The 15,114-nt window shown below is 46.3% G+C and overlaps 1 protein-coding gene across 4 annotated transcripts in view; it reads left to right on the top strand.

The window, feature by feature from the left end:
* zzef1 (zinc finger, ZZ-type with EF hand domain 1) overlaps positions 1 to 15,114 on the top strand; it is a 31,920-nt gene that overhangs the window by 9,539 nt on the left and 7,267 nt on the right. For 3 of the 4 annotated variants that reach the window (XR_008835089.1, XM_056442309.1, XM_056442316.1), the window contains exons 18-52: positions 1,402 to 1,516; positions 1,637 to 1,802; positions 2,014 to 2,135; positions 2,232 to 2,354; positions 2,937 to 3,106; positions 3,198 to 3,279; positions 3,373 to 3,574; positions 3,686 to 3,819; positions 3,926 to 4,166; positions 4,307 to 4,389; positions 4,475 to 4,565; positions 4,665 to 5,151; positions 5,230 to 5,394; positions 5,746 to 5,865; positions 5,997 to 6,158; positions 6,520 to 6,652; positions 7,073 to 7,211; positions 7,310 to 7,475; positions 7,560 to 7,822; positions 8,348 to 8,520; positions 8,704 to 8,899; positions 9,031 to 9,191; positions 9,698 to 9,978; positions 10,523 to 10,697; positions 10,790 to 10,922; positions 11,003 to 11,226; positions 11,355 to 11,663; positions 11,743 to 11,843; positions 11,964 to 12,099; positions 12,825 to 13,184; positions 13,292 to 13,435; positions 13,522 to 13,690; positions 13,785 to 13,883; positions 14,030 to 14,195; positions 14,911 to 15,061. Coding sequence is in view for 2 of the 4 variants with exons in the window: in XM_056442309.1 (XP_056298284.1) it covers positions 1,402 to 1,516; positions 1,637 to 1,802; positions 2,014 to 2,135; positions 2,232 to 2,354; positions 2,937 to 3,106; positions 3,198 to 3,279; positions 3,373 to 3,574; positions 3,686 to 3,819; positions 3,926 to 4,166; positions 4,307 to 4,389; positions 4,475 to 4,565; positions 4,665 to 5,151; positions 5,230 to 5,394; positions 5,746 to 5,865; positions 5,997 to 6,158; positions 6,520 to 6,652; positions 7,073 to 7,211; positions 7,310 to 7,475; positions 7,560 to 7,822; positions 8,348 to 8,520; positions 8,704 to 8,899; positions 9,031 to 9,191; positions 9,698 to 9,978; positions 10,523 to 10,697; positions 10,790 to 10,922; positions 11,003 to 11,226; positions 11,355 to 11,663; positions 11,743 to 11,843; positions 11,964 to 12,099; positions 12,825 to 13,184; positions 13,292 to 13,435; positions 13,522 to 13,690; positions 13,785 to 13,883; positions 14,030 to 14,195; positions 14,911 to 15,061 (6,142 nt within the window). In the remaining 2 variants the exon portion in view is untranslated. The remainder of the gene's footprint in view (positions 1 to 1,401; positions 1,517 to 1,636; positions 1,803 to 2,013; positions 2,136 to 2,231; positions 2,355 to 2,936; positions 3,107 to 3,197; positions 3,280 to 3,372; positions 3,575 to 3,685; positions 3,820 to 3,925; positions 4,167 to 4,306; positions 4,390 to 4,474; positions 4,566 to 4,664; positions 5,152 to 5,229; positions 5,395 to 5,745; positions 5,866 to 5,996; positions 6,159 to 6,519; positions 6,653 to 7,072; positions 7,212 to 7,309; positions 7,476 to 7,559; positions 7,823 to 8,347; positions 8,521 to 8,703; positions 8,900 to 9,030; positions 9,192 to 9,697; positions 9,979 to 10,522; positions 10,698 to 10,789; positions 10,923 to 11,002; positions 11,227 to 11,354; positions 11,664 to 11,742; positions 11,844 to 11,963; positions 12,100 to 12,824; positions 13,185 to 13,291; positions 13,436 to 13,521; positions 13,691 to 13,784; positions 13,884 to 14,029; positions 14,196 to 14,910; positions 15,062 to 15,114) is intronic. The other variant, XR_008835090.1, reaches the window with a different exon arrangement.

Raw genomic sequence — 15,114 nt, 5'->3', positions numbered from 1 at the left:
TGACTTGCGGGCCACAATCGGTTCTACAATTTGACAGAGGGGCCGGGCCAGGAGCATTTGGACACGCAATGTAATTTATTAAACCTGGAGATTGCGTCTGATTTTTATACATTTCAATTGAAGGTGCAAAGTTAAAGAAATCGACATTTAGTGGAAAAAGATCAATGGAATCACTTTCAACATTCAAAACATATTATTACCCAACGAAATAATGAAGCTCAATAATTTCTAATTGTTTTAAAACCCGCAAAATAATGGACGGATTGTCTCAGCTCTCTATATGAGGCACAATTGTCCTCAGGTACAAGTGGAAAGAGAAAATATGGCCCTAAAGCTGAAAATTGAAGTTAGATTAAAAAAAAATCTTCATATCTCTTCTGAAAACACACCTTTACTCATGTGGACGAACTGTTTTGGTGTTTGAAATTGGTTTTCCAAAGGTCATAGGTTCACAAAAGCAGTGAAATATCTGAATACAATGCTAGATACATGTAAATAAATGTGGATAATTAATTTGTTATTATCGTTTTGAGTAAAAATTATGTGGTCCGTCACACATTCACCAAAATGATAAAGATGGGACTGAGAAATGACTTCATATTGCAGATACAGTTTCATGGGGTGTGTGCAAATAAAAAATTACCATTACATTAAAAAAAAAAAAAAAAAAATGTATTGTACATAAATAAATAAAACTACATTATATACATGTTGAGAAATAGAAAACAGAACACAACTATTGGCACAGACTATTTACAATATGGCTTCACTATAATAACATCATGTCATCGTGTCATGCTGGTGGTCCTCCGGGGCACGAGACCTCTTTGCTGGCCGGGCAGGTGGAGCTGCAGGCGCTGGTGAATCCTCTCTGTAAAATACAATAGCCTACTAGTCAGCACCGCGCACATGTAACGAACACCGTGACGTGACACGTAACGTCTAGTAAAGACTCTTACCCGGTCCAAGTGGACCTCTTGTGGCTGCGTGTTCCTCCTCGTGGCTCTGCAGCTCCTCCTCCTCCGGAGGCTCCGCGCTGCTCGCCAAAATCACTGCGGCTGTTTCTAAATGAGTCTCACCTGTGTGGTGGGCGGGTCCTTTGTGATTTACTGAGTGTTCATTGGTTGTTGTTTTTTCGCAAAATGTTGACAGACAAACGGATTGACAAATCACGGTCAAGGGTTTCGTGTGACGAGTACTTTCCGCGCCAACGCACACCGGAAGTAAACAAAGTCGCGATTTGGACAAGTTCGGCGGGCCGGATTAAAAAGCCTAACGGGCCGGATGTGGCCCGCGGGCCGTAGTTTGCCCATGTCTGCCCTAGATGTACAAACACATTGTCATATTGGTGTACACGTCCAGATCACAGTGGATCAGCAGATTGTTGTTGTGTGTGTGCAGTGACCAGGATCCAAGTGGCCTTCTGCTGCTCCCACCCAAAGGGGCTCCCTCAGACTTTGACATCAGCTCCATACGGTCGGTTATGGAGACGCTGCTACTGGTGGCAACAAGAGAGGTGAGGTTTCAATATGTTATTACCATTCATCAACAGCCCACTCTTGTCTCGCCATATCTTCATATACCTTATTTTTCTGATTTCTTTCCCCTCACTGTTCAACTGTCTTCCGTCTCTTAGTGTGAGGTGATGATGGCGGATGAGAACAGTGGAGCCAGCAGGACCGTGTTGCTGTCCTTGTTCTGGGCTCTGCAGGGTAGCCTGGTCTCCTGGTGCTACCTACAGCTCAAAGGGGGAGCCTCCACCACCATTGCCATGGAGCTGGCCAGAGACATCCTACTAAAATGTGAGCTGCTTCGAGACTTGTGAGATTACAGCTCCCTCATCTTCAGGGGTTAGATTCCGTGTTTGTACGAGCACACAGGCTGGCACTGATCAGTAAGATGGTGGTGGCCCGACAGATGAAAGAAGTGGTTCAGTATGAACACTGAGCCCATTCATCGTCAGGTGGACAAGAGGATATGCTGTCAGAGTGACGAAATGCTTTATTTCAATAGATGTGGATCAGTTCCTGGGAAGTATCAAAGGTGTCCTTGGTTCCCTTCTGGGGAGACACACTGGTGCTGAAATCACTGACAAACTCCGCAGCTCCATCCTTGCCACGGTCTTCAGACAACTGGTAAAAACACTCTTATCCCCTGATTTAGAATTGCCTTCCTGCACAATCATGAAGTCGACCGTGCTGAGTGAGTAACATTTGTTGTGTTCCTGGCAGATGATTTTACTCTTGGAGCTGTGCTCTCTGGACATCCCTCACAGTGTTCTGCTGAGGAGCTTCTCCTCGCTCGTGGAACTGCTCAAAAGCCTGTCCAGTGATACTGGAGACATCTTTTCTAAGGTCAGTCTAGTCTGAGATTTGACCTTAATGTACCCAAATGTACACTGAGTGAGTATGAATAGAGAGGTGAAAATGCAAAACCAATATTTGGGTTGTGGAGGGTGGTAGAGGTACTTGGATCCAAGACTGAAATTCTAAAAGTCCTGCTTTGAAATTGTCACCAAGGTAAAGTTCTCTGAGTGTAATTAGCAAATTGTACTTTAAGTATCAAAAGTAAAAATATAATGTTATCCTACTTTTAAATAATGTTGGATTATTACTGAATGTGTGAGTTACATTTAACTGTCATAGTTGGTAGAAGTGGAGCTAATTTGAATAATGTTGGATAGTAAAATCCATACCATCATATTTTATAAACTCATCATATGTTTTATATATACATTCTTAATCTTTTAAGTAACTAGTAACGGCTAAATGTAGTGCATTCATAATTTACAATACCTCTGAAATGTTATGGGCTCGAATTTTTAAAAACTAGCACAAATTGTAAATGCTGAAGTTGGATCCAAATGCCTCAAATTTGTACTTCAGTAAATGTACTTGGCTCCATTCCATATTGGTTGCTTTCCATGTCGCTGTCAGGTGGATCAGGAGAGCTGGCACCAGCCCCAGCAGCCAGTGGTGCTGAGGACCTGGAGCAGGGAGTCTCCTCACAACTACGAGAATAGCCGCCATGAGACCAGCATCTTCGCCTGCCCCGGTGCCACCTCCTTTGAGGTGGAGTTTGACGAACGCTGCGAGACAGAGAAGAGGTGAATGATGGGAAAAATGGGAACTTATTGTTTTTCCGTCCATATTTTAATGTATTGTTAAACCGATCCTCTCTGCTCTTGATCCTCACAGATACGACTACCTAGAATTCACAGATTCTAGAGGTGGGAAGGTCCGTTACGACATGAAGGTTGGAAGTGAGAAGTGGCCAAAGGTGGGATATGGGAAACCGTTGTCTTCGCCTCAATGCCAAACACAGTCGTTGTTGCTCAGTTCTTTGACACATGTCTTCTCTTCGCTCTTTCAGAAGGTGACATTCGACGTCGGCCCTCAACTCCAGTTCCTCTTCCACTCTGATAGCAGTAATAATGAGTGGGGTTACAAGTTCACCGTGACCGCCCTGGGACTGCCGGATATCACCATTTCTTGGATGTCAGACCTGCAGCTGCTGGTGGCTCGGCTGATGGGTCGCCTCGCTTCCAGAACCCTCGCCCTGAAATCCCCCCACGGTGAGACCGAATCATTTTCGACCTTTTCAGAATGACATCGTACTCGAGCGTTTCTCCGACCCAATGTGAAAGATTGGAATGCTGATGTTTGTGAGTTGCTGTCTATTCCAGAGATACGCACTGTGAAGGACCTCCCACCCGGGAAAATGTCCCATGTTCAGTCTTCTCCTTTGTGGAAACCCATTCTGCAACACGGGTTGTGTGAAACCAGAGAGACGGATCGGAGTAAAATGCCTACGGACCAGGTACGGTCAAGTCACGTGGAAGTTCTGAGGTTTCGTTTATTCTATTGCTTATTTACCTCAGCAGCACGGCGGTGCTCTCATACTGCGTTGCTTTTCTGTGATGTAGACAAATACCTGGACTCTTGATGAGTTGACGAGCTTCCTGGAGGACTTTGCCCGCTGGAACCCTTCCCTGGAACCGACAGACAGTAGAACAAAGCTGATGAAGACCCTCATGCAGTCCTGCAGAAAACAGCCAATGAGGAACGAGATTGCTGCCGGTCCGAAGTCCGACCAAGCTGTGAATGCCATTTGGGCAGCCATGGTGCACCACACAGCAGCCCTAAAAAATGCCCTGAAGACCTGTGGTAATGCCCGTCTGTAATCAGTAGTCACAGAGCAGAAGCTCTGTTCTTATTCCTTGCTGTGTTTTTTCCTTATATTTCTTTGTCGTTGTCGATGAACTTATCCAAGTTGATTTCTCTCTTCTGTTTTGTCTTGGTATAAGTAGTTAATCAGGACTGCAAGTCCTGTTCAGGTGAAGAGTTTTTGCAGGTGTATGCATTGGCAGACAGCATCAGAACATGGATGGTGAGTGTTATTGACATGATTCATATCTTTTGTTTATTATCTGCTGCTGAGTTTAATGTTGATTATGTTGATGATGTCTTTTCAGTTGGAGATGAAACAGAGATACCTCGTTAGCAAAATGAACGTTCCTGACGAGAAGGAAGGAGGTCACGATGAGGTTTCCATGGAGACACTCGGTGATAATCCTGCCAATAGAACAACCCTTTCGTTTCACCAGCTTTGTTTTCACTTCAATATTATTTTGCTGACGTCTGTTATGTTTCTCTTTGTTGTAGCTGAGATGTGTATAGAGAAGAGCCTCTTGCTCTTCAGATTCACCCCTTGTGGAGCCCCGTGCCAGGACGGCGACCCCTTCAAAGCTGCAGAGGGCAGCAGCGTTCCATTCCTCCGCTCATTCTCCATCTCGGAAGGAGACTTCCAGGCCAGCTCCGCTCTGGAGCAACAGCCCGTGGGGTCCGAGGAGGGCGAGGAGGCCAGAGAGGGACAGAGCCAGCCTTCCGGTGCTCAAGTGCAAAATTCATCTTCTTGTGGGCTCAGCAGACAAGGCCACAGAGGCTCCACCGAGAGCCTCTCCTCCCAGTCAGGGGATCCGGCCTCCCCTTCCTCCTTCCCCCGCAAAGCCCCATTCAGTCGGGCACGCCTTCGCCTCCTGTCCTGTCGATCGTTAGAAGAGCCCCGCATGGCCCCCGCTATCAAGGATCGCTACCCGATTCTCAAACATATCCTGAACTTCATAAAGGACCAGGCTCTCACAACAGCAAGGTGACTGACCTTCAGTCTTCCATTTTTTTCATTCGTGTCATTGTACCATGTTAAATCATCCAACTCTTCCTCCTGTAGCATCTTGCAGACCCTGTCCCTGAGCAAGGCCCAGGCTCTGAGTGTGTGCAAAGTGCTTGAGATGGTTCAGCAGTGTTTACATTCTCTGGGAAAGCCGCACCTCTTCCAAGCCCCCTGCATCCTGTTCCTACAGGAGCTGCTGGCATGCCAGAAAGACTTCACAAGGTGCTTCTGTCCAAAATGTTTTCAGTTCACGTGGAACAACAGGAAAATGTTTTATGTTAATACTAGAGTGACACACAGTTCAGTTTAGTGATTTTAAACAACGTTACAAAGTCTGGAAATACAGAAGAACGGTATAGATTTATTTCTTAGATTCTAAAGCGAGAGAGATCGTAGTTATGCTAAGATATATTGCTCTGACCTCTGGTCTTGACGACAGTATTGGAGGTGCCAAATGGATCATTGGTAATATCAGATTTGATACTTCATACTGTAGAACCACGTTTTGGGGGGGAAAACAACGCTCACATGTAACTACAGCTCAAACATGTCTTTTTGCCTCTTCTTTTTCAGTTATTTCTCTCAGTTGTCAGACAGCAGTCAGAAGCTAGGAGAGGAGGTGAGGCGCTCCTACCACCAGTTGGTGCTTATGCTGGTGGAGGCAGTACAAGGCTTCAGCAGCCTCAATGAGAAGTAAGCTTCGATCCTTGCAACACGTTCACACGTCACCTTGATTCACTGAAATTCAAAAAGTGCTAGTGATGCGTGTAATTCCAAGTGTGTGTGGGCAGTCGTGTAACCTGACCCTCCTCACTGCTCTCCAGAGCCCTGCTACCAGCCCTGTCATGTGTGCAGACCTGCTTGTTGCACCTTCTCGATATGAGCTGGGAGGTACAGGACCTTGACCTCTTCCTGAATATCAAGCTTCCTGACCTCCTGCTTAGCATGTCCCAGGAGAATATCAGTGTTCATGACATTGCCATCAGGTAATATGAGACTCATTTCAGAAAACAGGGCACTGCACAGTGGAAGAGAAATGCTTTTCTTATTGATAACAAATGCTAATTCATTATTTCATCTTTACAAACCAATAGTCCAAACTGCGTCTGAGTCTATTTCAGATCTCTTGTAAAAATACAGGGATAGTTTGGAATTTTTTGAAGTAGTGTTGTATGAGGTAGGGGTGGGGGTGTGCTGAGCACCATCTACTGTAGGTAACAGACTGGCTATGGACAAGTTTCTCATCCAACCCCACTGAAAACAAATCCGAGCTATCCCTTTTAAACAGCCCAGCCAATTAAATTGCAGCGGTAATGGATCATTTCTGTGGTTTAAATGAATTTTCAGTCAATGGACCGAGGAGGATGAAATCGCTGACTACAAGAAGAACCAGGAGTGGATGGATGAGTGTATGGATGGGATGTTTGAGAAGTGGTACGACAAAATCGATGAAGAGGACTCCATAGAGGACAGGAGAAAGGTACATGACGGTGCATAAAAATAGTCCAATCATTAACAAGCAACCACAGCTGCCTCATGTCTAAGCTTTCTGGGGAGACGAATGGCACTCTGTGCTTAATCTGGCTGCCCTAAATGCTTCTTCCTACAACCACGCCCACAGCTCTAAGGAGCAGGACTTACTTAGGCACGGCGGCAGTGTTTTGAGCTCCATGCTGATGTTTAGCAGGTGTAATGATGACTGAGTTAGCTACTGTAATATCTATTTATTGTCGTAATTTAACCCAATCCCCAAAAAACGTCTGTCTATAGCACTGTGTGAGTTTGACGTTTAAAAAACTGTAGTCAAGTCAATATTTTTTCAATGTGTCTTTCAAAGCACAGGTAGGAAAGTACGATGACGGTAATACTGAGTCCGTAATTAGCCCGGTTTTGTCCACAGATGCACATGTTCATTGCACGCTACTGTGACCTGCTTAATGTCGTGATCTCCTGTGACGGCTGCGAGAGGATGGCACCGTGGCACCGCTACCGATGTCTGCAGTGCATGGACATGGACCTCTGCAAGACCTGCTTCCTCAGTGAGCTCATACACAGTCACTAGTCGTAAGGCAGCATGAGAGCAGCAGAACACGCCTGATTGTGTAAATGTTTCTTTTCTTTTCTTTTTCTTATCCAGGCGGGGCCAAGCCGGAGGGCCACGAGGACGACCATGAGATGGTGAACATGGAATACGCCTGTGACCACTGCCAGGGGCTCATTGTCGGCAGCAGGATCAACTGCAATGTTTGCGAGGACTTTGATCTGTGCTTTGGTTGTTACAATGCAAAGAAGTATCCAGACAGGTGACCCATCTTATGCTGTGAACACACACTTACCTTTTTGTGGTTTACCTGCGAGTTGTTGCTGAATAACATTCCCATCTCCAGCCACCTGCCAACCCATCGGATCACCGTGTACCCCATGGTGACCATACGGATCAGTGACCGCCACCGCTTGATCCAGCCCTACATCCACAACTACTCCTGGCTGCTGTTTGCAGCGTTGGCCCTCTACACGTCAGAACTGAGCAGTCAGAAGCAGATAGAAGGGGAGACTTTGGACAGCAACACGTTGAGCCAGGCCTCAGTCCTGCAGACGCACAGCTCCCAACTCATCACTGATTGTTTGCTCAAGGGCCAGACTGGAAAAGGCAAGTCCAAACCACGAATCCTTTGGCCGTTTTGGGAAATATGCTTATTTGCTTCCTTGTGGAGACTTGCATTAGAAGTCTGTTTGATAAATATGAAGCCACAACCAGCTGCTGGTTATCTTAGCTTAGCATTACAAAAACTAGAAGCAGGGGGAAACTGCTAGTCTGGTGCAGTAGAGATTAAATAAAAAAAGAAGAAAAATTTGTGAAACACAGGGATGACACTATTCTAGGAATTGACTGCCCTGGCCATCTCAGATTTTGTCCGAATTAAAGAAACAACATACATTAGTGCGGTTAGAGAAGAGTGGTGTTGACTGTCTTGTGTAACTTGGAAGGAAAATGAGAATACATATTTCCCAAATAGCAGAACTGTTCCTTCAAACAAACACTGGCCTTAGGAGAGAGATGTTTTCTCTAGCTCTTCTTTTTTTCACACATTCTTTCATCCACCCGGGTTTTTCTCATGGTATCTCAGATTCTTCTTACCTGTATTTTCTAATGTTTTGTCCTTTTTATCTCTAGGACTACGTTCCTCAGCCTTGTTCGCTCTGCTGTCGTCCAATGAATCGGCTTCCGATAGTGAACTGTGTCCAGTCTCTCCAGAGTCCTCCCAGGAGCTCAGTGCAGCCCCTGACACCTCCTCTCTCCCTGGCAGCGCTGCAGCCATCTGCTCCCCGTCGTCTCCCAGAGAAGAGGTAGAAAAAAAACTGTTATGAGATTATATGGAGATTGAATGATCTCTGTTAGTGGATCATTACAGAGGCGGGAAGTAGAAAAGTAGGATGCAGCAGAAATGTGCACCATACACTCTTAAAATAGTGCAGAGATGTATAAGGATCAGTCAACCTACTAAATTGATATGATCCTCTCACCACTAGAGTCAACCAATGGGTAAGGAGAACAAGGCAAAGGAGGTGGGCTCTCCTCCCCCTGCTCCCTCAGTGGTTTCATCCCCACCAGACTCTGCAGGGGTGGAGGAAAAGAAGGTCGTTGCCCAAGACACCCTGGACTCCTCCAGCCTCAGCCAGACGCCTTCTGTGTCCATCGAGGACCCTTCCTCTCCTGTCATACAACGTAAGCACTGATACTTCCTCCACCAGGCTGATTGTAGCACTGATGATGTCCATTAGTGCTTCTAACTATCCATTTGCTGTCTGGATTAATCTTGCATGTTCTTTTCCCCCCCCCCTTTTTTTAATTTTCAGCTAACGAGCCTCCTCCAGGAACAGTCCACTCAGTATCTGCCGTCGTGAAGGAGACAGACGAGAGGCTGCCCCCGGTTCCCCTTCAGGAGCATGTGTTTTCAGAGTGCTCCAGAGAGAGGATCCTGGGACTACTAGCAGCCATGCTGCCACCAGCCATACCAGTATGTAAAACCAAAGACTGTTATTTAGGGTTGAGACTCTAAAGACGGCAAAGAAATACGCTTTTTACTGTACATTAAATATAAAGCTGCAGCAAGTTAGTGTCGTGAGTATAGGAAAGTGCCAAATCTTCCTCGAAAGCCCACTAAAAACTTCCTAGAGCTTTGTCTCAACCTTGGAGTTGCCAGGCAACCAGCGAGATTCGAGGAAGTCACTGCTCCAAGCCAAGAAATAGTCCCACGCAAACCCCCTAAAAGGATTTTTGTCCAGAAACAAGCAAGATATATTACATTTGTTACAGAACAAGGCACGCTTTGTTGTCTTGTCTTTATTCTTAGCTGAGCTATCTATCCGCCTGTAGCCAGGATGGACGGACAGATATGTCAAATTAAACACCACAATCGTTTTCCACTGCTCTTCCTGAAATGTTTACGACCTCAAAATATTGCTTCAGCATACTTGTCATGTATATGCAGCAAACACTTGCATGTCTTTCTTTTGTCCCCAGGGCAGCACCCTGTCTCTGCCCAGTCTGAACTCCATCCTGCCCAAGCTTTTCAGGGCGGTCATTTCCAATGCAGGCTCTCTCAACGAGACCTACCACCTCACCCTGGGACTACTGGGTCAGCTGCTGCTCCGAATCCATCCGATGGACGCCGACACTGCCGTCACAGAGGCCTTGGCTGACAAATATGACTTGCTAACACAAGGAGAGGTGGCCAGTTCAGACACCCACGGCTGGAAGACCACCCAGTTGCTTTTCAGCCTGGGAGCCGTCTGTTTAGACAGGTAAGAAGAGGAAACTTGATGATGCCACGGAAATGAGTTGGAGTTTATCATACATGTTCTGGATGAAACACCTTCAGATATTAATACGAAGAAGTATGCAATAGTTGGTAGCCACATCTATTTTGGCAAACCCAGAGCAATATAAATATTTTCCTACCCTGATAAAAGCAACGTAAAGATCTTATCTCATTGGGCCCAAATATTTTAATTTCTATGGATTGACATCTTCAGTAATTTGTAATGAATACAAACATTTTACGTATATTGCCCCCTCGATCATGTTATACCAATGAGAAATGAAAACCTGTCTTTCCTTTTTGTAATTGGTTTTCATAATCCCATTTTTACTCAACCATGGTGTAATAAGTAAAGTACTAAGACATCTCCAACTGAGATACTGATGACATCTCTTTATCACCCAGAGCTCTGATGCCAGAGAACTAGTAGATTTGTTTGCGCCGCTGTTTGCTTGGTATTGATCACGCCCACCTGCTGTTATTGTTATTTTAGGAATATTTTTCTCTCCATTTCCTCTATTTCTCAGTCGTATTGGTTTGGATTGGGCGTGCACAGTGGCCGATATCTTACACAGTTTGAATGCTTGTCCGGAGTGGAGAACAGTGATCGCCGCCTTCACTGACCACTGTATTCAGCAGCTGCCGCAGACATTGAAACGTACCAACCTCTTCACCCTGCTCGTGCTGGTGGGCTTCCCGGAGGTAGGTCGAACAAGGGCCACTGTACAGGTTGGTACACTTGTGGCCCCTGATTTTCTAAGCTCAGCTGTGACTCCTGCGTGTGCGTCTGCCAGGTGCTGTGTGTGGGCACCCAGACCGTGTTTATCGACAACGCCAATGAACAGCACAACATGATCTTACTCAAACACTTCACGGAAAAGAATCATGCTGCAGTCGTGGATGTTAAGACACGCAAGAGGAAAACAGGTTAGTGCTGTTCACTTAAAACACTTTTTACAGTGTCTAGAATGGAATTAACCCTCTGTGTGCGTTCTCATCTTATCCAGTGAAGGACTACCAACTCATCCAGTCTCAGGATTCCACTGCAGCCGCTCTCCCGGGGCAGTCAGAGGGCCAGGGCTCCCCTAATACCCTCAGTCGCTACCTGAGCAACTTCAACTCAATCATCAGCCACCTAGTGCAGGCCAGCCAGGACAATGGCTCACCTGATGCTGTGGAGGCATCCTGGGTTCTCTCCTTGGCCCTTAAAGGCCTCTACAATACCCTGAAGGTACCTGCCATGACCTATGCATCTGCAAACAAATCGGGGATGTGGTTCTTGGCTATAAACAGCTATCTTCGATCATATAAGAATCTACCAGAGGTGGTTTTCTCAATCAGTTGTTTCCTCTTGGGTAGAAACACGGAGTGGAGCAATCTCAGGAGGACATCCAGCGGTCGGGTCTTACCCAGCTGCTGGTGAGGAAGTGCAGCAAAGGGACCGGCTTCAGCAAGCTGTGGTTGCTGCGCGATCTAGAGATCCTCTCCATCATGCTGTACTCCTCCAAGAGGGAGATCCACTCCATGGCCCAGGACCCGGAGCGAGAGCAAAGAGAGCAGGACAAGGAGCACGACTCTGACCACTCCAGCTGCTGCGCTGACGACACCGACGTCAGCAAGCCCGACCCCTTAGAGGGCCTCGATGAGGAGACAAAGATTTGCTTTCAGGTGACGAGGGGTAATGTTCATGGCATGTGCAGCGGCATTCTGTGTGATGTGTTAACCTAAAGTCTATTTTGTAATGCAGATCACCCACGATGCCTTAAACGCCCCTCTGCCCATCCTGCGAGCCATGTACGAGCTGCAGATGAAGAGAACTGACTCCTTCTTCCTGGAGGTGCAAAAGAGGTCAGCACAGAATTTCTTTTTAATTTAATTTCTTTGATACAATTCACCATTGTAAAGGTCACACTGTTCAATCTGCTACTGTCTCTCATTTATGGGTTGTGCCTTTTGCATTGTTCTTAGATTTGATGGAGAGGAGATAAAAACGGATGAGATGATCCGGACGCTGGCTCAGAAGTGGCAACCCACCAGGCGGCCTCGCTCCGAGGAGAGGAACACCAAGGCCGTGGACACTGATATGATTGTGGTGTCATGCGTGGTGAGTTGTTTAAAAATGTGCCCTGAAATAGCATTTTTGTTCAATGTGTGTTAATGGTTATCTTCGTTAACAATTAGTAAACACTGCATCCACATTGGAAATATTACAAAAACGGCACAGAATTTACACACAGAGAGATAAAAAGAGGTAGGACAGTAAGTACACATTAGAAATATTAACCAAGGCGCTTTAAATATTGATGATTATGGATATATCTTTGCCTAGCCTCGACATAAATGAAAGGTAACCAAGTCAGAGTTTATGTTGAATATAATTAGTCTGTGTGCCTAAAGTGTTATGAACCTTGCCACAGTGGGAGTGTCCATTCCCAGTACCCAAAAAAATACCACCAATACTAACAGATTCTAACTATACTGGGACCTTTTTAAAAGATGAAGATGATGCAACACCCTAAACTGTGCAAGTCCCCGCCTGGTACATAAAGATGCCGAGAGCACAACGTATTCATTGCTCAATGCCCTCTTAAGCAGATTTCAAATAGGAAAAAAAATATGATATTGCCCCGCTAGATAAAGGATCAATGGAAAACAAAGATTCCATCTGGGTGCTGTTGGGTGCACTAGTTAAGGTAGTTGTATTTCATCTAATGTATTTACGAATGTGTAGATATTGAAAAGAAGAAAACTTTGAGGCAGACTGAATTTGTTCATGTTTTGTATCCGTCACTATTCTGATACGTCCCCCTCAACGCCCTCCTCCCACAGTCCAAACCCAGTCACTGTGAAAAGGCCACCGAGGAGGTCAACGTAGTGGCCCAGAAGCTCATCACCAATTCCGAGAGTGACTTGCAGCTCAGCTACGCCAAGCAGAGGCGCACCAAAAGTTCTGCTCTCTTGCACAAGGAGCTGGATGTGCGGAGCAATCGGGCAGTTCGTCAATACCTGGTGAAGGTCAACCAGGCCATCGCCACGCTGTACGCTCGCCACGTGCTGGCCTCGCTGCTGGCCGACTGGCCCGCGGAGGCGGCGCTGAGCGAGGAGGCGCTGGAACTGAGCGGTGCCTCGCACATGGCCTACATCCTGGACATGTTGATGCAGCTGGAGGAGAGGCCGCTCTGGGAGAAGGTGGGCGGAAGGGAGGAGAATGTGCTTTGTTATGTGATTTCCACATAAGATGCATTATTGGTGTTTTTGTGGATTAATGAGATTGTAATAATCATTTTAATAATCAGATTCTCAAGCGGGTGCTGAAGGGTTGCAGCCAGAGTATGCTGTGCAGCCTCTCCCTCACTGCGTGCCAGTTCATGGAGGAGCCAGGGATGGCCGTGCAGATCAGAGAGTCCAAACACCCATATGACAACAATACCAACTTTGAGGTCGGGAAACTACCTGTCAAAGCTAAGAATATATTATATATATTTAAGTTTGACAGCTCTAATTAATCAATCTTTTCTCTCTTCAGGACAAGGTGCACATCCCTGGAGCCATCTACCTTTCGGTAAAGTTTGACTCCCGCTGCAACACAGAGGAAGGCTGTGACGAGCTCATCATGTCCAGCAGCAGTGATTTCCTCCAGGACGTCCACAACTTCAGCGGCTCCCCGCAGAAATGGTCTGATTTTGAGATTCCTGGTGAGGACCATTTTTCTGTTCTCTCTGCTCTGTTTGCTTTTCATATAGTTTGACGTGTATCAAAATGTGTGTTGTGTGTTTGGGTTTCCCTCAGGGGACACCCTGTACTACAGGTTTATGTCCGACATGAGCAACACGGAGTGGGGCTACAAGTTCACAGTTACAGGAGGCCACAGAGGACGTTTCCAGACAGGTACTTCACATGAAATCGGATACTGTGTCACTTTGTGTGTGAGCAAACCTGCTTAACTTGGTCGAGCAGCTTCGCCAACTACCAACTTGAATCCTCTCGTGAGTCAGGGCTTCACCCTTTCTGCCCTTCTGCTTCTCTCTAATCAGGTTTTGAGATACTGAAGCAAATGTTGGCAGATGAGCAAGTGCTCAGTCACCTGCCACTGGCTGACATCTGGGAGTGGCAGGTGGGCGTGGCCTGCCGCCAGACTGGGAACCAGCGCCTCAAAGCCATTCACTTGTTGCTCCGCCTCCTGCAGTGTCAGTCTCAGACGTAAGGCTCCAGCCGCTGTCCTTCAGAATCACTTCAATGCTTCTCACACTGTTATGTTGTCGTGTATAAACACCCAAAGTATCATGTGCAACAGGACCCAGTGCACATTCTTACCTCAGCAGTGTATTTTCCCCAGAGCTGCAGGACTCCACACAGGGTTTGCATAAAGAAATAAAAGCCTCTGTAAATCCCTCATGTCCTGGTAGTCGCCACAGAAATGAGGTCACGGATGTGTTTCGGAAGTTGCATGTGTGTAGGCTGACTCCCATCTGGTCATAATGAGCCTACACAATTGTTTTATTTCTAAAATCATTTCAACAATATTCTTATGTTCCTTAACTCTTGAACGCAGGACTCTCCCTCAACGCTGTCGTCTTTAGATGTTACCCATTGTTAACTGTTCATGTCACATTATTTTCAGTGAAGGGAAAATGAAGGGGCCGTTTACGTATGCAGACAGGCTGCGTGGAAACTTGAGGCCTTCGTGTCATAACTGGAGTAGGCGTCTGATGTCTAGTGGCTTCAAATATTTGCATCATGAGAGATATTAGATTTCTCAATGAGGAAGGGGCAACTAAACATTTTTGTGGAAAAACAATAGCGGAAACACAATATTATCCCAAACATCTTAACAACATATCTCGAAACAATAACAAGTTAAGTTGTGTTCATGTGTACGTGTGTTTGTTGGTCTCTCGCTTTGTTCTCACTCCAGAGCCTGTGAGCTGACGCTGCTGCGGCCTCTGTGGCAGCTCTTCATGTCCATGGAAAACAGCCTGAGCCAAGACCCCACCAGTATCACCGTGCTGCTGCCTCTTCACAGAGCCCTCACTGAACTCTTCTTCATCGCAGAGGCCCGGGCCATTGTGAGTGACGCCTACTCGCACACACACACATGAAGGCCACATCTATTGTTGTA

The sequence above is a fragment of the Pseudoliparis swirei genome, chromosome 3 (assembly GCF_029220125.1).
Source record: "Pseudoliparis swirei isolate HS2019 ecotype Mariana Trench chromosome 3, NWPU_hadal_v1, whole genome shotgun sequence".
NCBI classification, from domain to species: Eukaryota; Metazoa; Chordata; class Actinopteri; order Perciformes; family Liparidae; genus Pseudoliparis; species Pseudoliparis swirei.
Note: the sequence above shows the minus strand (reverse complement) of the source record. Positions and strands in the feature narration are given on the sequence as shown.